Source organism: Periophthalmus magnuspinnatus, chromosome 1 (assembly GCF_009829125.3).
Source record: "Periophthalmus magnuspinnatus isolate fPerMag1 chromosome 1, fPerMag1.2.pri, whole genome shotgun sequence".
NCBI lineage: Eukaryota > Metazoa > Chordata > Actinopteri > Gobiiformes > Gobiidae > Periophthalmus > Periophthalmus magnuspinnatus.
Genome location: NC_047126.1, coordinates 18213881 through 18236824, shown reverse-complemented (window position 1 = coordinate 18236824; position 22944 = coordinate 18213881). Strand labels below are relative to the sequence as shown.

The window sequence follows — 22944 nt, the reverse complement described above, 5'->3', positions numbered from 1 at the left end:
GCGTCATCGATCTCATAAACTCCATTGTAAATAAGAGCAATGGTCCTTGTTCTAAAAGAAAAAAATCCTCTCTCCTTCACCGGGTCTGGGAATGTTATAGATGATCCCACAGCAGATGTGAGGTTCACCCTCACTTCAGATAAACTCAAAGAGAGAACTGCAAAGAGAAATGCAGAGGAAGGATGGTACATTTGAAAATTACAAGAGCATCACAAGCACAATTACTTTAGTTTATTCATATAATAATTACTGTATATAGTTTTGATGAATACTTTAAATACACTTCTCAGAGGTTTATTACACATTTAACTCTTATTCACACTGGGACTGTAAACTAATTCAGTATCCACGTCTGTCATCCCAGTAATATATATATATATATTTTTTGTTTACTTATGTGTGAACTTTAGTTACATTTTACAAGTTATAAAAAAGTGCTGTACCAATGTCAGGTGCAAATATAGCCTGAGTAATAGATAAAATTGCATTAGATGAACCATCTCATAACGTAACAGACTAAAAAAACTAAAATTAACTTTGCTCCTGAGACCCGAGCTCTTGCATGTCAGGCTTTATTCATTTCTCTTTGTTATCTGGGCTGACTGGGACCTGATGAGTGTAAAAACAAAGAATTATCTTTTTACATTATGTAGTTTCTGAGAAAAGCGAAGTAAAACGAATGTCCTCATATGTGGAGAGTTGAATCATTTTGATAAAACATCTGAATAATGATTTGCAAAAACTATTTATTAAGATCCTGAACACAGCAACATTTGTCCTGAGTCTAAAAACAAAATGAAAAACAATAATTGTGCCTCTTGGAACAATGTGTCTCATGTGAAGAGCTGCTGACAGGAGCAGCTCTTTATAAAAAAAAAAATTCTGAACATTCTAAAATGTTAAAAATATTATTAATTGAACATTTTTGCATTGTTGCTGTTCTTATATGCCGTTCTTCTTCTTCTAAAAATTTGCAATGTGACCGAGACAAATGAAATGTGTTGTCCACATATGAGGACGCCAGGTCCTAGGAGGGGAGGTTAAAGGTGTACAATGTAACTTTTCTAGTGAGGGGACTGCCACCTGCTTATCTTATTAGAGATGTTATCACTTTCATGTTATTAAAGTCATATGTATAAAAAGTATAATGCCATAGTGTGGGACATTCCAGGCAGGCCAATAACATCTCCATGGATCCTCCACCAGAAAAGTTACATAGTGCATCCTTAAACAAACGTCAACATTACTTTAACATCTTTAGTACACAAACATGTATTTCATTGTTTTTCCTAAACAAATATAGTATATTATTTCTTCTCACCTGAGAGTAAAAAGAGCGCAGCGCTGAAACGTAAAGCCATGGTGCTACTTCAGTGGTTACCTCTGAATGTGAGCCACATCCGCTTTTTCAGATCAACTTTCCGATGTGAAAGACAAGTGGTTTCATCTGTGATGGAAATGTATTTGCAGTCATAGTGTAAAGAAAATATTCTTATTCGTCTTTATTTGTTCATTCTATTAATAGATTTATTATATACCAAACAAAACTGGTACCATTGTAATTCTCAAACAATTCACACCAAATCCATTAGATGAGCTAAGCCTCCAGCTCTCCCCCTCCCCAGACACTTCCCTTATCCTCCTAAATATTGATTATCAACTCCATAAAACACCAAAAACATAAAATGCTTCAAACTCTTTATTGCCTCAGGTTTACAGCAAGAAATCACAAATAATGTAACTGATTCTGTGTGAAAGATGCACTATTTCAACTTTCTGGTGGAGAGTCCGTCACCTGCTTGTCTTGAAAATGTTATTGTTTTGTTTTGAATGTTCCACAGTATGGTATGACTGTATCTATCTCGTATGTATTTAATAACAGGTGTTTTTATTGTAGAGTAACTTGCTTGTCTCCATGGAGATTATTAAATTTAAAACCATTTTGAGGAACTATCTAATCAAACAACAACATCTTCATGGAGAAAAGAACCTTACATATAGCCTCGTTCAAAGTAAAATGCAGCTAAGCCTAAGATTATGCTGTTTCAATGACATTCATGTGGTTTTCTTTTTCAAACTCCACATCCAGCGAGGTACCTGCTCAGGTCTCGGCCCTGACAGTTCCGCCGCCATGCCACCCTGTAATAACAAGAAAATCAATAAGTGCTACTGTGGCAGAGTGGTTATCCTGTCTCCTCCTCTCAGTAAAGAGGTTGTGGGTTAGACTCCTGATCTCTGACATTTTACCACTTTCCCTGTGTTTTAATAACATAAATATTTCTTGTGTGTTGTGATTGGCTGGGTCTGGTCACATGACTCACCAGGCCCTGATGCTGTTGGGGTCCCGTACGACTCGTTTGGCACAATTTATGGCGACTGTTGGGTTGTCACTGAGCAGATCTGAGGAGACAGATGAAAAACATCAAATACAAATATATTAAAACTCAAACACATCTGACACTCACTGCTCCCTCCAGACCTGGGTCCTTCTCTAGTCCAAGCCAAGACCTGGTTTAGTCCTGGTTTAGGACATCTACAGTTTGGTCTGTTTTAGTCATCTTTTTAGAGCTTTAGTACTTGGGTTAGAACTTTTCTAGTGCTGGGTTAGATCAGATTCCATCCCCACTTAATCTTAGTATTAGACTTTAAGTACAAGTAGAAGAAATATTAGTATTTCTATAGCAGTAGTAATAGTACCTTTAGTATCTGTTGTAGCCTTATTTCAAATAGTAGTAGAAGTAGTAACCCAATACTCTTTCCTGACACTCAGCGTCACTTTACATTTTCATTTCATGTTTTATTCATTGACTTAATACTCAGTGGTAGAAAGCTACAGTTGTGCTCACAGCTGCCCTGGGGCAGACTGACAGAAGAGAGGCTTCCAAACCTACTCAGCTTCAGAGATCAGACGAGATCTGACATGGAGGTAATCACAGTAGTAGCCTAGTTGCAGTAGCAGTAGTAATAGTAGCATTAGTAGCAGTAGTAACAATAGTAGTAGTAGTAGTAGTAGTAGTAGTAGTAGTAGTAGTAGCAATAATCGTATTTGTATTAGTAGTAGCCCAGTTGCAGTAGCAGCAGTACTATGAGTTTTACCTGAGCAGTTGATTCCACAGCCGTTGGCGGCGCTCACTCCTCCATCTTTACACCAGTATCTGCTGTTGATCTGAAAAATGCCATAGTCCGTGGAGCCGTCCGTGTTCCTGTTTATGGCTCTGGTGTTGTAATGAGACTCGTTCTCAGTCAGACACACCCCTGAGGAAGGAAACAAGGGCAATGTGAAATATTGCACAAAATTGTTTTTTGTATTTCAGTACAGGATATTTTTTATAAAACCAAAATCAAAATTACATTCAAATTGCACCATCACACATAAAAAATAGGCCATGGTTTAGCAACACAGCAATACAATAAAAATAACAAAAACCACAGAGACAGATTTTGTCAAGTTGCAGACCTCGTTTAAATCTGTAACTAAACCTGGACCAGACCAGGAACCCAAGACTAGAACAGAATCAGATCAGGTTTACATCAGGATTAGACTGGGCCCAAATCAGGACAAGTGTGAACACACACTTAGTCATTCACATTTGTTATTAGGTCAGGAGTTTGAGAAAAGAAAATATAGGAGATTGTCCATTTTATTATAGAATACATAAAAAGGTAAAAAAAAAAAATCTGTTTAATTTTTTTTCTTTCATAGATTATACCTCTGTCCCACCAACTCAACGCCGTGATACACAAGAGAAGACAGATCATACCACTGTGGCCCGCATCATTGGTCTGGTTGTCGTTGTTGTTGTTGTTGTTGTTGTTGTTGTTGTTGTTGTTGTTGTTGTTGTTGTTGTTCTTGTTGTTGGCTGGATAATATACTGCAAAAGGTGAGGCTGATTGTAGCTCGGGAAGTTGAATTTCAATACATTTTTCTAGGGCTGTAGTCAACTGAAGAAATTCTTGAGCAGATACAGATATGCCCTGTGCATCAATGCTGTAAACGTCATCACAACAAAGAGCCACAAAGTGGTCGGCACCTCCGATGGATAGCTGCTGATCACTTGTTTAAAGCTCTACAAAGTTGATTCTGCAGAATAGGTAAAAGGGGAGATGTAAAAGGGGACATGGCACAAAGTGTCAAAACTATTCATTAGGTCAGTGAAGTCTTAATTGGACAATTTTGTTATTAATTGACAAATAATGTTATTAAGATTATAAGGATTAATAAGCACAACAGCAGAAAGAGAAACGAGCATGAAATGAGCTAGAAGTTTGGAGGAACTAGACACTTATGAAGATGCTGTTTACCACAAATTCTTTGATGTAATTGTTTTTGAATTAAATCTTAATAATTTTTAAAGCCTTATCATCTACACCACGCCCCATTTTAGTCTATTCATTGATGCACACGGCGTGTCTTTAGACAACCAACAATTTCTTTAGTCAACTATAGCACTACTATTCAGTATATCTATGCCCTGACAAGGTTTCTTGTCTCCCCCAAACTGTACTCACAAGATGCCCGAGCAACTAAAAGCACAGAGACGTGTTAGTAAAAAGCATTTTCATTATGTAAAAAGACTAAAAGAGATCAAAGTCGATTCAGTCCCTAAACTCACACCTGCCTCTTTCTGCTTATATCCTCCATAAAACAATTAGTTGTTTTAAAATATAAAATAACATTATAGTAAATAATAAAACATTATGATATAAGCCAATGTATAGATACACAATTCTCATTATTGTTCAGCTATATGGCCGTACACTACTTTTTATTATTTGAAACAAACTTTTAAATACACTTATTACATGACATCTACATTAAAGTTCTTATGATAGGTTTTCATGATTTTTTTTCTTAATAAATCTGACTTGGCTTGGTGGGATTAGCACCTTTGGTAAATATTTATCATTGTTTTACATCAGTTAAGTGGCAGTTTGTGAAGAAAAATCTATCATCACGATCAAGTCGTCAATACTGAATATGCACAAACTATAAAAAATATAAATTTTAGTAATATCGTAAATATAATGATTCTAATTGTTTTAGTAAAATGAATAACCTGTCATATGCACTTTAAATATGTCATAGTTTATTAGCTTCAAACCATTAATACATCCATTCTGTGAAACCTCATGGTAATATTCATGTCCTGTGTTACAGGGAGAAGCTCAGGAAAAGATATCTGTGGAAAGTCATCTTCAGAAAACAATCAACCAATTTGACCAATGGAAACTACCACGGATCCACCTCACATCGTGTGGAAACTTCGATTTGATGTGTTGATGTTGTTGTTGTTTGTGTTACAGTGACACCTGCAGGCTGAAAAACAAACTGCAGCACTCTGTCTGCTGTGGAGCTGTGAACAAACTCTAGTACTGTAATAGACAACGATGGTCTAAACATGAACTGAAGGGAGACTTGATGCATCTCAAGGAAAAAATGACACAGATAATGTTACAATAAGTTGGTTTTAATGTGATCTCACAAAAGTGCCTCAAGTTTGCAGGGGTCCAAACGTATTCCTGTCTGTATCTAATTTTTGCAGTTAGAGAAGGACAACAGATAGAGATCTTATAGATTTTGGTGTGGTAGATAGATTATAATTTATTACATGGGAAAAAAAAAAAAAAAAAAAATTATATATATATATAATTTATATAATTATATAATTATAATTATATATATATATAATTTCTTAAAAATGTTATTTCTATGTATTTTAATGGTGTCTTAATTTCCTTTAGAGTTAATAAAGTGATATTTTATCCTAAAATGCCTACAACTCCTTTAAATGGAAAGAAGGTCTGAATTTCTCTGTTCAAATAGTTGCAAACTGTCTTTATACAGATGTGGGCCTCCTCTGAAAACATTCTCATTTTTGACAACGACAACTATCACTAAAAAAAACAAGAGCAATTCACTCCAATTCTGCACTTTGTCACTCTTCCTTTTTGCATTGATTTAAATTTCAGATTTGCAAAATACATTTCTTAATTCATTTTGTTGAAGGTGAACTTTCGCTTATCTGGTGTCACGTGACTTTATTGCGCTCGTGTGACGGCAGGGGGCGCTGTTGCATCTCTCTTTCTTTTTTTTTCAGTTGTTACATGTATAAGGGTCACATAAACAGCCAGCATGAGCCCAAAAACAGCCAGAGGAATCAGGAACACCCAGTCTGTGGATAAAATGACAAAAGTACAATTAAAATGTGTGTAATTCTGTGCAGTCACAATGTTAAAAGGTTATTTAGCTCTTGTATCATCACTAGAGCAGTGGACCTCAAACTTTTCACACCAAGTGCCACCTCACTGACTGAATCTATCAGGTCCAAATTAGGGCTAACCATGGACTAAAAAGAGACAATAATGGGTGTAAAACGAGACAAAAGTAGATAGGCTAAAGTCGTAAATAGTAATTAACCCAAACAAGGACAAACTTATTACAGTTTAAGTCTAAATTTCAGCTCAAATTGCAAAACTTGCCTCTCAGTGAGCAAATACTCAGTTCCTGTTGGTGTAATCTTATATCCATTCACAAGCCTTAACTTAATCAAAACTAGAAAACACTTTTGTCAGACCCTTAAACACAATGATCAACTATTTAAACACAGAAACTTTGTCACATACTGTAAAATCTGTCCATCTAAATACTGCAGACTCTCACCAAAGTCCAAAAACCAAAGACACAAAGGACAAAACTGAACACACAGGAATCACAATATGAAGAGAATCTATAGACACAGAAACACTAGAAATCACAACGCAAAAGACTTGTGTAGTTTTCATTCAGACATTTTGAGGTCCAAGTCTGACACAGTTCACAAACAAACTCCCAACACAGACTTGAAAATGTTGCTTTTTTCTTTTCCTAAATCAAAATGCAATTAGCACAAAAAAAATCCCCAATGTATTAAATAAAGAAGGTTAAAACACGGCATAGAAGTGCAGATAGATGAAATAAATGCAAAAAACTGATGATTAACCAGAATTTGTTTAGTTTTTACACTAGCTTTAAACTCATTAGCAATATTATTTAGCAATTTGTTAGAACCTTTTTTTCATCGTATTTGAATTCTTACCTGTTATCTTAAGATCTGAATTCTTTGTTTGCTCATTACTCAAGTCTTTCTTCTTGCATGTGCAGACAGCAGTAATATCAACTATAACAATCTTCTCATCAGCGGGGTTTTGAGCCACACATTTGTACTCTGGGGTGTTTTTCCTCAGTTGGACAGTGAGGAGCTGCACTGCAGAGCTGCTGCTGTCCACAGGCTGCTCTCCTCTGAACCAGCTCAGTGTGGTCTGCTCCGTGAGAGTCACTGAACACTGAAGAGTGCAGATATCAGCGCTCACGTTCACACAGGACACTACTGGATGTGACACTGGCTCTGGAAATATAAAAGACATAGTATTAATGGGTTTCAGATGACATCACAGCATTCTGGGTCAATAATAGGCCCATTACAGACAGACAGGCAGCTAAAATTCACATTGTTGGAGAAATCATCAGGCTAAATATTTGTGAATTTTGTGAATTGGCTTGAGTGTGGGGCCCATATTATCAGCTTCATTTGTTTCATTTTTCTGATTTTGTGAGTTACTTAAGGGCAAAAGTGTGTTAATGTGGGGAATGTGGCATTTCAGATTCATACTCCTCTATATTGAGTCTATAACAAGAAACAATGATTTAAATAATAAAATGTGATGTGACTAAAATGTATTTCGGGCTCTCTGGTGGTTTAGTCAGATGTGTCAAACAGGAAATAACACTTGATCTGTGCAGTGTATTAATAATCTGTATGAAGAATAAGTATTTATAAAAGAAATGTTTAAAAAATGCTTGATCTGATTCATCAACATTGTATAATAATATAATTTAATATAATAATATTGTGGCTATTATTGCTTCCCAAACATAGGGGTCCCTCTGCTGTTACAGTGGCCTTTTTTGAAGAAAGTTCTGTCTTTTTCATTGTAAATATAGTAAATGTTACTCACCGTAGACTTTTAGTTCATATAATTTATAAAACACGTTTCCTTTTTTAGAGTCGATGGCATAAACTCCACAGTCATTTTTCTGTAGATCTGAGAGAGTGAAGTGTCCAGTGCTGCTCCAGTGAAGTCTGTTTGTGTAAATGGCGTCATCGATCTCATAAACTCCATTGTAAATAACAGCAATGGTCTTTGTTCTAAAAGATAAAAATGCTCTGTCCTTCACTGGGTCTGGGAATGTTATAGATGATCCCACAGCAGATGTGAGGTTCACCCTCACTTCAGATAAACTCAAAGAGAGAACTGCAAAGAGAAATGCAGAGGAAGGATGGTACATTTGAAAATTACAAGAGCATCACAAGCACAATTACTTTAGTTTATTCATATAATAATTACTGTATATAGTTTTGATGAATACTTTAAATACACTTCTCAGAGGTTTATTACACATTTAACTCTTATTCACACTGGGACTGTAAACTAATTCAGTATCCACGTCTGTCATCCCAATAATATTTTTTTTTCTATTGTTTACTTATGTGTGAGCTTTAGTTACATTTTACAAGTTATAAAAAAGTGCTGTACCAATGTCAGGTGCAAATATAGCCCGAGTAATAGATAAAATTGCATTAGATGAACCATCTCATAACGTAACAGACTAAAAAAACTAAAATTAACTTTGCTCCTGAGACCCGAGCTCTTGCATGTCAGGCTTTATTCATTTCTCTTTGTTATCTGGGCTGATTGGGACCTGATGAGTGTAAAAACAAAGAATTATCTTTTTACATTATGTAGTTTCTGAGAAAAGTGAAGTAAAACGAATGTCCTCATATGTGGAGAGTTGAATCATTTTGATAAAACATCTGAATAATGATTTGCAAAAACTATTTATTAAGATCCTGAACACAGCAACATTTGTGCTGAGTCCAAAAACAAAATGAGAAACAATAATTGTGCCTTTTGGAACAATGTGTCTCATGTGAAGAGCTGCTGACAGGAGCAGCTCTTTACAAAAAAAAAAAATTCTGAACATTCTAAAATGTTAAAAATATTATTAATTGAACATTTTTGCATTGTTGCTGTTCTTATATGCCGTTCTTCTTCTTCTAAAAATTTGCAATGTGACCGAGACAAATGAAATGTGTTGTCCACATATGAGGACGCCAGGTCCTAGGAGGGGAGGTTAAAGGTGTACAATGTAACTTTTCTAGTGAGGGGACTGCCACCTGCTTATCTTATTAGAGATGTTATCACTTTCATGTTATTAAAGTCATATGTATAAAAAGTATAATGCCATAGTGTGGGACATTCCAGGCCAATAACATCTCCATGGATCCTCCACCAGAAAAGTTACATATTGAATCCTTAAATAAACGTCAACATTACTTTAACATCTTTAGTACACAAACATGTATTTCATTGTTTTTCCTAAACAAATATAGTATATTATTTCTTCTCACCTGAGAGTAAAAAGAGCGCAGCGCTGAAACGTAAAGCCATGGTGCTACTTCAGTGGTTACCTCTGAATGTGAGCCACATCCGCTTTTTCAGATCAACTTTCCGATGTGAAAGACAAGTGGTTTCATCTGTGATGGAAATGTATTTGCAGTCATAGTGTAAAGAAAATATTCTTATTCGTCTTTGTGTAAATGGATTTGATCTGTGTGAGTTTGTCAGACACAGACCAGACATTAACGTGTCTGAAGTCTCCACAGGCTCTGTCCACATCCCTCAGGAAACTCTGTGTTGTTTTACCTTCTTCAGGTGTAAAAGTGGATTAACTCATGGCTCTGAAACAAAAGTCACTTTCATATGTTTGTAGTTTTGTAGTTCTGGTAGAAGTACCCAGAGCTCAGATGCTCTGGAGGGAGACTGAGGGGAGAATGTCCTGGGACACCAGGAGGCTGGCAGTCTGTGGCCAGGGCAGGTCTGAGCCCTGTCCTGTCCAGATCTGTTGTAACAAAGAATAAACCTTTTTGTATTTCATAACTCACTAAGGCTCCACAGATGGATTATTAATCACCAAGAGATCATTTCCACAACACACCCAAAGGCCAGAGTAAACTTTACTTTGAGTACTTAGTATTGAATAAAAGAATGTCTGTGGTGTTCATTCTATTAATAGATTTATTATATACCAAACAAAACTGGTACCATTGTAATTCTCAAACAATTCACACCAAATACATTAGATGAGCTAATCCTCCAGCTCTCCCCCTCCCCAGACACTTTCCTTATCCTCCTAAATATTGATTATCAACTCCATAAAACACCAAAAACATAAAATGCTTCAAACTCTTTATTGCCTCAGGTTTACAGCAAGAAATCACAAATAATGTAACTGATTCTGTGTGAAAGATGCATTATTTCAACTTTCTGGTGGAGAGTCCGTCACCTGCTTGTCTTGAAAATGTTATTGTTTTGTTTTGAATGTTCCACAGTATGGTATGACTGTATCTATCTCGTATGTATTTAATAACAGGTGTTTGATTGTAGAGTAACTTGCTTGTCTCCATGGAGATTATTAAATTTAAAACCATTTTGAGGAACTATCTAATCAAACAACAACATCTTCATGGAGAAAAGAACCTTACATATAGCCTCGTTCAAAATAAAATGCAGCTAAGCCTAAGATTATGCTGTTTCAATGACATTCATGTGGTTTTCTTTTTCAAACTCCACATCCAGCGAGGTACCTGCTCAGGTCTCGGCCCTGACAGTTCCGCCGCCATGCCACCCTGTAATAACAAGAAAATCAATAAGTGCTACTGTGGCAGAGTGGTTATCCTGTCTCCTCCTCTCAGTAAAGAGGTTGTGGGTTAGACTCCTGATCTCTGACATTTTACCACTTTCCCTGTGTTTTAATAACATAAAAGCTTGTAAATATTTCTTGTGTGTTGTGATTGGCTGGGTCTGGTCACATGACTCACCAGGCCCTGATGCCGTTGGGGTCCCGTACGAATCGTTTGGCACAATTTATGGCCACTGTTGGGTTGTCGCTGAGCAGATCTGAGGAGACAGATGAAAAACATCAAATACAAATATATTAAAACAAACACATCTGACACTCACTGCTCCCTCCAGACCTGGGTCCTTCTCTAGTCCAAGACAAGACCTGGTTTAGTCCTGGTTTAGGACATCTACAGTTTGGTCTGTTTTAGTCATCTTTTTAGAGCTTTAGTACTTGGGTTAGAACTTATCTAGTGCTGGGTTAGATCAGATTCCATCCCCACTTAATCTTAGTATTAGACTTTAAGTACAAGTAGAAGAAATATTAGTATTTCTATAGCAGTAGTAATAGTAGCTTTAGTATCTGTAGTAGCCTTATTTCAAATAGTAGTAGAAGTAGTAACCCAATACTCTTTCCTGACACTCAGCGTCACTTTACATTTTCATTTCATGTTTTATTCATTGACTTAATACTCAGTGGTAGAAAGCTACAGTTGTGCTCACAGCTGCCCTGGGGCAGACTGACAGAAGAGAGGCTTCAAAACCTACTCAGCTTCAGAGATCAGACGAGATCTGACACGGAGGTAATCACAGTAGTAGCCTAGTTGCAGCAGTAGTAGTAGCAGTAGTAGTAACAATAGTAGTAGTAGTAGTAGTAGTAGTAGCCTAGTTGCAGTAGCAGTAGTAGTAACAGTATTAGTAGTAGTAGCAGTAATCGTATTAGTAGTAGTAGAAGCCTAGTTGCAGTAGTTTACCTGAGCAGTTGATTCCACAGCCGTTGGCGGCGCTCACTCCTCCATCTTTACACCAGTATCTGCTGTTGATCTGAAAAATGCCATAGTCCGTGGAGCCGTCCGTGTTCCTGTTTATGGCTCTGGTGTTGTAATGAGACTCGTTCTCAGTCAGACACACCCCTGAGGAAGGAAACAAGGGCAATGTGAAATATTGCACAAAATTGTTTTTTGTATTTCAGTACAGGATATTTTTTATAAAACCAAAATCAAAATTACATTCAAATTGCACCATCACACGTAAAAAATAGGCCATGGTTTAGCAACACAGCAATACAATTAAAATTACAAAAAACCCAGAGACAGATTTTGTCAAGTTGCAGACCTAGTTTAAATCTGTAACTAAACCTGGACCAGACCAGGAACCCAAGACTAGAACAGAATCAGATCAGGTTTACATCAGGATTAGACTGGGCCCAAATCAGGACAAGTGTGAACACACACTTAGTCATTCACATTTGTTATCAGGTCAGGAGTTTGAGAAAAAATATAGGAGATTGTCCATTTTATTATAGAATACATAAAAAGGTAAAAAAAAAAAAAAAACTGTTTAATTTTTTTTCTTTCATATATTATACCTCTGTCCCACCAACTCAACACCGCGATACACAAGAGAAGACGGATCATATCACTGTGGCCCTCATCATTGGTCTGGTTGTCGTTGTTGTTGTCGTTGTTGTCGTTGTCTGGATAATATACTGCAAAAGGTGAGGCTGATTGTAGCTCGGGAAGTTGAATTTCAATACATTTTTCTAGGGCTGTAGTCAACTGAAGAAATTCTTGAGCAGATACAGATATGCCCTGTGCATCAATGCTGTAAAGGTCATCACAACAAAGAGCCGCAAAGTGGTCGGCACCTCCGATGGATAGCTGCTGATCACTTGTTTAAAGCTCTACAAAGTTGATTTTGCAGAATAGGTAAAAGGGGAGATGTAAAAGGGCACATAGCACAAACTGTCAAAACTATTCATTAGGTCAGTGAAGTCTTAATTGGACCATTTTGTTATTGACAAATAATGTTAAGATTATAAGGATTAATAAGCACAACAGCAGAAAGAGAAACGAGCATGAAATGAGTTAGAAGTTTGGAGGAACTAGACACTTATGAAGATGCTGTTTACCACAAATTCTTTGATGTAATTGTTTTTGAAAGAAATCTTAATCATTTTTAAAGCCTTAACATCTACACCACGCCCCATTTTAGTCTATTCATTGATGCACAGGGCGTGTCTTTAGACAACCAACAATTTCTTTAGTCAACTGTAGCACTACTATTCAGTATATCTATGCCCTGACGAGGTTTCTTGTCTCCCCCAAACTGTACTCACAAGATGCCCGAGCAACTAAAAGCACAGAGACATGTTGGTAAAAAGCATTTTCATTATGTAAAAAGACTAAAAGATCAAAGTCAATTCAGTCCCTTGTAACAAACAGCCAAGTTTGTTACTAGATTAATAGCACCTTTCACTATATGCACTTTAAATTGCACGTACACTTTAATAGCACACAGCACTTTAAACATTATTTGCACTGTAAAAAAAGAATTGCACAAAAGGATTTAAATATGTTTAATTTAATTTGTCTGCTTTTACCCAGTTTTAGATCTGGTGGCACAGTGGCATTTTAATTGAAGCTGCGTGTCCTGGAGGAGAAAGAGGACAAAATTAACAGCTAATTAATACATTGGATATGTGCAATATTAGTGCAATGTTTGTTTGAGAATGTTTTGAAGTGTTTGTGTGTTCTGTAATTTGTAGTGTTTTTAGTGAAAGTGTTTTAAAAATGTTTTAACTTACCACCTCCTTGTCCTTGTGTCCAGGTGTCAAAGAGGTCCCCAGGCAAACGAGCTCCTTTAAAAAGGTTCCGGGGCAGGACCAAGGCGGGGGAGGACATGTTGGGCAGTTTTAAATGGTTTATGGGTTTTAAGTATATTTGGTGTTTGGTTTTAGGGTTTATGTATTTTAATATGTATAAAGTTGATTTGGGTTATGGGTTTATGGGGTTTTATGGAGGTTTGAGTTTTAAAGAGCTAAGGCTATTTTTAAATACCCCTATTAATTAATAGTAGTTTAGTCCAGTTAGAGGAACAGGATAAAAGGCGCCTGCAACCATCAAACCATGTTCTGCTGCTGGAGATGATGCTGCTCCTCTGACCGCCATTTGCACAAGGCACTTTGCTCTTTGATAATTGATGGGAGAAAGAAATAAAAAAATTGTGGACCACACCCATGCTGCTGTCTTCTGTCGCACATCCTGCCGCTAACGGCTAGCCTACGTTACACCCTAAACTCACACCTGCCTCTTTCTGCTTATATCCTCCATAAAACAGTTGTTTTAAAATATAAAATAACATTATAGTAAACAATAAAACGTTCTGATATAAGCCAATGTATAGATACACAATTCTCATTATTGTTCAAAAAAAAGTTCTTATGATAGGTTTTCATGATTTTTTTTCTTAATAAATCTGACTTGGCTTGGTGGGGTTAGCACCTTTGGTAAATATTTATCATTGTTTTACATCAGTTAAGGGGCAGTTTGTGAAGAAAAATCTATCATCACGATGAAGTCATCAATACTGAATATGCAAAAACTATAAAAAATATAAATTTTAGTAATATCGTAAATATAATGATTCTAACTGTTTTAGTAAAATGAATAACCTGTCATATGCACTTCAAATATGTCATAGTTTTTTAGCTTCAAACCATTAATACATCCATTCTGTGAAACCTCATGGTAATATTCATGTCCTGTGTTACAGGGAGAAGCTCAGGAAAAGATATCTGTGGAAAGTCATCTTCAGAAAACAATCAACCAATTTGACCAATGGAAACTACCACGGCAAAGCAGAGGGGAAAGCAGTGCTTCACCAACACTGTTTACAGTGCGGGTGGAGAGCTGCTGACCTCGACTGGGGATGTTGTCGGGCGGTGGAAGGAATACTTTGAGGATCTCCTCAATCCCACTGTCACGTCTTCCGAGGAGGAAGCAGAAACTGGGGACCCAGAGGCGGACTCGTCCATCACCCTGGCTGAAGTCACTGAGGTGGTTGGCAAGCTCCTCGGTGGCAAGGCTCCGGGGGTGGATGAGATCCGTCCTGAGTACCTCAAGTCTCTGGATGTTGTGGGACTGTCTTGGCTGACACGTCTCTGCAACATCGCGTGGCGGTCGGGGACAGTACCTGTGGAATGGCAGACCGGGGTGGTGGTCCCTCTGTATAAAAAGGGGGACCGGAGGGTGTGTTCCAATTACAGGGGAATCACACTCCTCAGCCTTCCCGGTAAGGTCTATTCCAGGGTGCTGGAGAGGAGAATCCGACCGATAGTCGAACCTCGGATTCAGGAAGAGCAGTGTGGTTTTCGTCCTGGTCGTGGAACACTGGACCAGCTCTATACTCTCCATCGGGTCCTCGAGGGCTCATGGGAGTATGCCCAACCAGTCCACATGTGTTTTGTGGATCTGGAGAAGGCATTCGACCGTGTCCCTCGTGGTGTCCTTTGGGGGGTGCTCTGGGAGTATGGGGTCCGGGGCTCTTTGCTAAGGGCTGTCCGGTCCCTGTATGACCGGAGCAGGAGCTGTGTTCGCATTGCCGGCAGTAAGTCAGACCTGTTCCCAGTGCATGTTGGACTCCGCCAGGGCTGCCCTTTGTCACCGGTTCTGTTCATTATATTTATGGACAGAATTTCTAGGCGCAGTCAGGGGCCGGAGGGGGCCTGGTTTGGGAACCACAGGATTTCATCTCTGCTGTTTGCAGATGATGTTGTCCTGATGGCTTCTTCGAGCCAGGACCTGCAGCAGGCACTGGGGCGGTTTGCAGCCGAGTGTGAAGCGGCTGGGATGAGAATCAGCTCCTCCAAATCCGAGGCCATGGTTCTCGACCGGAAAAAGGTGGTTTGCTCCCTCCGGGTGGGTGGTGAGTCTCTGCCCCAAGTGGAGGAGTTCAAGTATCTCGGGGTCTTGTTCACGAGTGAGGGAAGGATGGAGCGTGAGATTGACAGGCGGATCGGTGCAGCGTCTGCAGTGATGCGGTCGCTGTATCGGTCCGTTGTGGTAAAGAAGGAGCTGAGCCGGAAGGCGAAGCTCTCGATTTACCGGTCAATCTACGTTCCTACCCTCACCTATGGTCATGAGCTTTGGGTAATGACCGAAAGGACAAGATCGCGGATACAAGCGGCTGAAATGGGCTTCCTCCGCAGAGTGGCCGGGCGCACCCTTAGGGATAGGGTGAGGAGCTCGGTCACACGGGAGGAGCTCGGAGTAGAGCCGCTGCTCCTACACGTTGAGAGGAACCAGCTGAGGTGGCTCGGGCATCTGCTCAGGATGCCTCCTGGACGCCTCCCTAGGGAGGTGTTCTGGGCATGTCCCACCGGGAGGAGGCCCCGGGGAAGACCCAGGACACGCTGGAGGGACTATGTCTCTCGGCTGGCCTGGGAACGCCTTGGGGTCCCACCGGAGGAGCTGGAGGACGTGTCCGGGGTGAGGGAAGTCTGGGAGTCCCTGCTTAGACTGCTGCCCCCGCGACCCGGCCCCGGATAAGCGGAAGAAAATGGATGGATGGATGGATGGATGGAAACTACCACGGATCCACCTCACATCGTGTGGAAACTTCGATTTGATGTGTTGGTGTTGTTGTTGTTGTTGTTGTTGTGTTGTTTGTGTCACACTGACACCTGCAGGCTGAACTGCAGCACTCTGTCTGCTGTGGAGCTGTGAACTGTGAACCTCTAGTATTGTAATAGACAACGATGGTCTAAACCAGTGTATTTCAACCTTTTTTGAGCCAAGGCACATTTTTTTTATTGAAAAAATCACAAGGCACACCATCAGCAGAAAATGTTAAAAAATGAAACTCTGCATCCTATATTTACAATATAAAGTAATTCTCATCAAAGTATTTTGAACAGGAATCAAATAAACACAAAAAAAGCATTTTATAATAAAATAAAATATTTCTACTCACTCAGTGTGAAACCTGGGCCTGTTTGGATGAACACAGAGCTGATATCCTGGCAGGAATTGAAGAAAGACACACTGTGTCTCTGCCACAGTGTGCGCCTTTTTTGACTTAGCTACAAGTTCAGCAACGTGGTAGCTAGCTTTAAGGGCTCTCTCGTTTACCTTTGTGGTTTTTCTCATAATAGTTGCCTGTTTCTCCGTGTGTTCACGCAGGCGAACAAAATAGTCCGCATTCTTGTTTTGAAGGGAAGGGTGTTTCGTTTGAAGATGCCGTTTAAGTTTACTTGGGACCCTAGCACTGTTGGATAACTTTTCACCACACACCAAGCACAACGGAGTCGGTTTCATTGGATTTCCAGTGAAAGTAAATCCAAATGAAATATAGCTTTCGCTGTATTGCCGTGCGCCAGAGGTTTTGCTTGAGCTAACCGTCTTTGCTTTCTTTTGATCTCCACTCATACTTGGGCCTTCATCTGGGTCTGAGTTTTGCCCAGGGTCCGGTTCAAAGTTAGCATCTTCCCTTTTCAAAAACTTCTCCATCACTCTCACCATATAGTCCCGCTAGCCACAATGCCGCTGTCACCTGACGCATCCACGTATCACTAATTCTCTTGTCTCAAATTGAAATCAATTAGCAGCTACTTGTTAGCTACATGCTGCCACCTACTGATATGAAAGAGTATTACATGGTTACTCTGCCAATCGCTAGACAGCGCAGACATTCGACAACGGCACATTATTTGTGGATAATAATTAATTTGTTTTCAAAAAATATTTTTTAGACCAGTTAGGCGTAATTGGATAATTTCCTACGGCACACCAGACAATATCTCACGGCACACTAGTGTGCCGCGGCACAGTGGTTGAAAAACACTGGTCTAAACATGAACTGAAGGGTATGGAAGCCCGTTTCCGCCATGAAAAAAAAAAATAAAAGCCCCACAGAAAGTCGAAATTAAGAGTTTTAAACTCGTAATTAGTAGTTTTAAACTCGTAATTAGGAGTTTTAAAACTCCTAATTATGAGTTTAAAACTCGTAATTAGGACTTTTAAAACTACTAATTATGAGTTTAAAACTCGTAATTAGGACTTTTAAAAGTATGAATTATGAGTTTATAACTCGTAATTTTGGGAATGTAACATTTACAAAAAGTGAACCTTATCAATTTTGATTAAATGAATTTGGTATTTTAATAATTTCCTCAATAAACCAGCGGGGTTGTGACCAGCTGGCACTCTGCTCAGACCAGGAAAACGAGCGCTCACAGACACAGAGCACAGCTCATGAGTGGTCAGAACAGCACTCAGGGCCCACTGATTTGTTCAAGACGCCAGAAACTTTACTGGAGCTTAATTTATTCATTTTTTAAAAGTATGTAGGTGATAAACATAACAGTCCTCCTCCTGTCTCCTCTGCTCTGTACACTCAGTTGCAGTGTGCTACAAGCTCAATTAAGACTTTAAAAGTTCTAATTACGAGTTTTAAACTCATAATTAGTAGTTTTAAAACTCATAATTACGAGTTTTAAACTCATAATTAGTAGTATTAAAAGTCCTAATTACGAGTTTAAAACTCGTAATTTCGACTTTCTGTGGGGCTTTTTTTTTTTTTTCATGGCGGAAACGGGCTTCCATAGAGGGAGACTTGATGTATCTCAAGGAAAAAATGACACAGATAATGTTACAATAAGTTGGTTTTAATGTGATCTCACAAAAGTGCCTCAAGTTTGCAGGGGTCCAAACGTATTCCTGTCTGTATCTAATTCCTGCAGTTAGAGAAGGACAACAGATAGAGATCTTATAGATTTAGGTGTGGTAGATTATAATTTATTACATGGGAAAAATAAAAAAAAATAAAAATAAAAATTATATATATATAATTTATATAATTATATATATATATATATATATATATATATATATATATATATATATATATATATATATATATATATATATATATATATATATATATATATATAATTTCTTAAAAATGTTATTTCTATGTATTTTAATGGTGTCTTAATTTCCTTTAGAGTTAATAAAGTGATATTTTATCCTAAAATGCCTACAACTCCTTTAAATGGAAAGAAGGTCTGAATTTCTCTGTTCAAATAGTTGCAAACTGTCTTTATACAGATGTGGGCCTCCTCTGAAAACATTCTCATTTTTGACAACGACAACTATCACTAAAAAAACAAGAGCAATTCACTCCAATTCTGCACTTTCTCACTCTTCCTTTTTGCATTGATTTAAATTTCCGATTTGCAAAATACATTTCTTAATTCATTTTGTTAAAAGTGAACTTTCGTTTTTCTGGTGCCACGTGACTTTATTGCGCTCAGGTGCCGGCAGGGGGCGCTGTTGCCTCTCTCTTTTTTTCAGTTGTTACATGTATAAGGGTCGCATAAACAGCCAGCATGAGCCCAAAAACAGCCAGAGGAATCAGGAACACCCAGTCTGTGGATGAAATGACAAAAGTACAATTAAAATGTGTGTAATTCTGTGCAGTCACAATGTTAAAAGGTTATTTAGCTCTTGTATCATCACTAGAGCAGTGGACCTCAAACTTTTCACACCAAATGTCACCTCACTGACTGAATCTATCAGGTCTAAATTAGGGCTAAACATGGACTAAAAAGAGACAATAATGGGTCTAAAATGAGACCAAAGTAGATAGGCTAAAGTCGTAAATAGTAATTAACCCAAACAAGGACAAACTTATTACAGTTTAAGTCTAAATTTCAGCTCAAATTGCAAAACTTGCCTCTCAGTGAGCAAATACTCAGTTCCTGTTGGCGTAATCTTATATCCATTTACAAGCCTTAACTTAATCAAAACTAGAAAACACTTTTGTCAGACCCTTAAACACAATGATCAACTATTTAAACACAGAAACTTTGTCACATACTGTAAAATCTGTCCATCTAAATACTGCAGACTCTCACCAAAGTCCAAAAACCAAAGACACAAAGGACAAAACTGAACACACAGGAATCACAATATGAAGAGAATCTATAGACACAGAAACACTAGAAATCACAACGCAAAAGACTTGTGTAGTTTTCATTCAGACATTTTGAGGTCCAAGTCTGACACAGTTCACAAACAAACTCCCAACACAGACTTGAAAATGTTGCTTTTTTCTTTTCCTAAATCAAAATGCTACTAGCACAAAAAAAATCCCCAATGTATTAAATAAAGAAGGTTAAAACACGGCATAGAAGTGCAGATAGATGAAATAAATGCAAAAAACTGACGATTAACCAGAATTTGTTTAGTTTTTACACTAGCTTTAAACTCATTAGCAATATTATTTAGCAATTTGTTAGAACCTTTTTTTCATCGTATTTGAATTCTTACCTGTTATCTTAAGATCTGAATTCTTTGTTTGCTCATTACTCAAGTCTTTCTTCTTGCATGTGCAGACAGCAGTAATATCAACTATAACAATCTTCTCATCAGCGGGGTTTTGAGCCACACATTTGTACTCTGGGGTGTTTTTCCTCAGTTGGACAGTGAGGAGCTGCACTGCAGAGCTGCTGCTGTCCACAGGCTGCTCTCCTCTGAACCAGCTCAGTGTGGTCTGCTCCGTGAGAGTCACTGAACACTGAAGAGTGCAGATATCAGCGCTCACGTTCACACAGGACACTACTGGACGTGACACTGGCTCTGGAAATATAAAAGACATGGTATTAATGGGTTTCAGATGACATCACAGCATTCTGGGTCAATAATAGGCCCATTACAGACAGACAGGCAGCTAAAATTAACATTGTTGGAGAAATCATCAGGCTAAACATTTGTGAATTTACCCTTTACATATTTCAGGACAAAGTATCTTGTATTAATTAGGAAAATCTGTCTCTTGCCCCCATCTGGGAGTAGGACATTCTACAATCTGAAAACCACCATTACAGTGACCACCTCAAACTGTAGAGAAAGAGAGACAGTTTGTTGAATGTGGTGGGACATGGAGGGACAGACTCTGGAAATGTAACTCAGAGACAATAGTGACATACGACTTTTACTTTTTATCAGTAGTAACTATGATTGTAACGCACACAGACACATTGAGAGGCCAACACATGACAACGCTGTAAGTCAGTAATGGTTAATAAATTATGCTTCATATGTGTAGGACTAAATCTCTTTTCTCTAAATAAATAAGACGAGGGACAGGCGTCTGTGGCTGTGAATAAGACCTTCAGATACAATATTAAAGCACAGTCTGGCTTGAGTGTGGGGCCCATATTATCAGCTTCATTTGTTTCATTTTTCTGCTTTTGTGAGTTACTTAAGGGCAAAAGTGTGTTAATGTGAGGAATGTGGCATTTCAGATTCATACTCCTCTATATTGAGTCTATAACAAGAAACAATGATTTAAATAATAAAATGTGATGTGACTAAAATGTATTTCGGGCTCTCTGGTGGTTTAGTCCGATGTGTCAAACAGGAAATAACACTTGATCTGTGCAGTGTATTAATGATCTGTATGAAGAATAAGTATTTATAAAAGAAATGTTTAAAAAATGCTTGATCTGATTCATCAACATTGTATAATAATATCATTTAATATAATAATATTGTGGCTATTATTGCTTCCCAAACATAGGGGTCCCTCTGCTGTTACAGTGGCCTTTTTTGAAGAAAGTGCTGTCTTTTTCATTGTACATATAGTAAATGTTACTCACCGTAGACTTTTAGTTCATATAATTTATAAAACACGTTTCCTTTTTTAGAGTCGATGGCATAAACTCCAGAGTCATTTTTCTGTAGATCTGAGAGAGTGAAGTGTCCAGTGCTGCTGTTCCAGTGAAGTCTGTTTGTGTAAATGTCTTCTTCAATATCAAAAACTCCATTGTAAATAGAAGCAATGGTCTTTGTTCTAAAATCTAAAAATCCTCTCTCCTTCACCAGGTCTGGGAATGTTATAGATGATCCCACAGCAGATGTGAGGTTCACCCTCACTTCAGATAAACTCAAAGAGAGAACTGCAAAGAGAAATGCAGAGGAAGGATGGTACATTTGAAAATTACAAGATCATCACAAGCACAAGTACTTTAGTTTATTCATATAATAATTACTGTATATAGTTTTGATGAATACTTTAAATACACTTCTCAGAGGTTTATTACACATTTAACTCTTATTCACACTGGGACTGTAAACTAATTCAGTATCCACGTCTGTCATCCCAGTAATATATTTTTTTTGTTTACTTATGTGTGAACTTTAGTTACATTTTACAAGTTATAAAAAAGTGCTGTACCAATGTCAGGTGCAAATATAGCTTGAGTAATAGATAAAATTGCACTAGATGAACCATCTCAACAGACTAAAAAAACTAAAATTAACTTTGCTCCTGAGACCCGAGCTCTTGCATGTCAGGCTTTATTCATTTCTCTTTGTTATCTGGGCTGATTGGGACCTGATGAGTGTAAAAACAAAGAATTATCTTTTTACATTATGTAGTTTCTGAGAAAAGTGAAGTAAAACGAATGTCCTCATATGTGGAGAGTTGAATCGTTTTGATAAAACATCTGATTTGCAAAAACTATTTATTAAGATCCTGAACACAGCAACATTTGTGCTGAGTCCAAAAACAAAATGAAAAACAATAATTGTGCCTCTTGGAACAATGTGTCTCATGTGAAGAGCTGCTGACAGGAGCAGCTCTTTACAAAAAAAAAAATTCTGAACATTCTAAAATGTTAAAAATATTATTAATTGAACATTTTTGTATTGTTGCTGTTCTTATATGCCGTTCTTCTTCTTCTAAAGATTTGCAATGTGACCGAGACAAACGAAATGTGTTGTCCACATATGAGGACGCCAGGTCCTAGGAGGGGAGGTTAAAGGTGTACAATGTAACTTTTCTAGTGAGGGGACTGCCACCTGCTTATCTTATTAGAGATGTTATCACTTTCATGTTATTAAAGTCATATGTATAAAAAGTATAATGCCATAGTGTGGGACATTCCAGGCCAATAACATCTCCATGGATCCTCCACCAGAAAAGTTACATAATGAATCCTTAAACAAACGTCAGACTTAACTTTAATATCTTTACTACACAAACATGTATTTCATTGTTTTTCCTAAACAAATATAGTATATTATTTCTTCTCACCTGAGAGTAAAAAGAGCGCAGCGCTGAAACGTAAAGCCATGGTGCTACTTCAGTGGTTACCTCTGAATGTGAGCCACATCCGCTTTTTCAGATCAACTTTCCGATGTGAAAGACAAGTGGTTT

At 37.9% G+C, this 22944-nt stretch overlaps 2 protein-coding genes and 1 long non-coding RNA gene across 3 annotated transcripts; all 3 read right to left on the bottom strand.

Moving 5' to 3' along the window:
* Window positions 1–1681: 1681 nt before the first annotated feature.
* On the bottom strand, window positions 1682–5194 carry LOC129456447 (lysozyme C-like). The gene is made up of 4 exons (XM_055223598.1): window positions 5157–5194; window positions 3097–3308; window positions 2322–2400; window positions 1682–2139 (listed from the first exon to the last, which is right to left on the bottom strand). The coding sequence occupies exons 1-4, from the start codon at window positions 5192–5194 to the stop codon at window positions 2073–2075; spliced, it is 396 nt and encodes a 131-aa protein (XP_055079573.1). The 3' UTR covers window positions 1682–2072.
* Window positions 5195–7147: 1953 nt separating this feature from the next.
* Window positions 7148–8050, bottom strand: LOC129456361 (uncharacterized). Its single transcript, XR_008648723.1, has 2 exons — window positions 7996–8050; window positions 7148–7385 (listed from the first exon to the last, which is right to left on the bottom strand). It is a non-coding gene; the product is annotated as an uncharacterized LOC129456361 (long non-coding RNA).
* Window positions 8051–10270: 2220 nt separating this feature from the next.
* On the bottom strand, window positions 10271–22868 carry LOC117394150 (uncharacterized). The gene is made up of 7 exons (XM_055223582.1): window positions 22822–22868; window positions 21383–21682; window positions 20052–20360; window positions 12319–12427; window positions 11694–11905; window positions 10920–10998; window positions 10271–10727 (listed from the first exon to the last, which is right to left on the bottom strand). Exons 1-7 carry the CDS (start codon window positions 22859–22861, stop codon window positions 10661–10663), a joined length of 1116 nt encoding a protein of 371 aa, XP_055079557.1. The 5' UTR covers window positions 22862–22868; the 3' UTR covers window positions 10271–10660.
* Window positions 22869–22944: the final 76 nt, after the last annotated feature.

Coding starts and splice junctions, on each gene's coding strand:
- LOC129456447 (XM_055223598.1), bottom strand. CDS start 5,194: ATGACTTTCCACAGATATCTTTTCCTGAGCTTCTCCCT. Junction 3,309..5,156: donor CTTTTCCTGAGCTTCTCCCT/GTAACACAGGAC, acceptor CCTGTACTGAAA/TACAAAAAACAATTTTGTGC. Junction 2,401..3,096: donor CTGTGGAATCAACTGCTCAG/GTAAAACTCATA, acceptor CTGTCTCCTCAG/ATCTGCTCAGTGACAACCCA.
- LOC117394150 (XM_055223582.1), bottom strand. CDS start 22,861: ATGGCTTTACGTTTCAGCGCTGCGCTCTTTTTACTCTCAG. Junction 20,361..21,382: donor ATATGAACTAAAAGTCTACG/GTGAGTAACATT, acceptor TTATATTTCCAG/AGCCAGTGTCACGTCCAGTA. Junction 10,728..10,919: donor CCCAACGGCATCAGGGCCTG/GTGAGTCATGTG, acceptor TTGTTATTACAG/GGTGGCATGGCGGCGGAACT.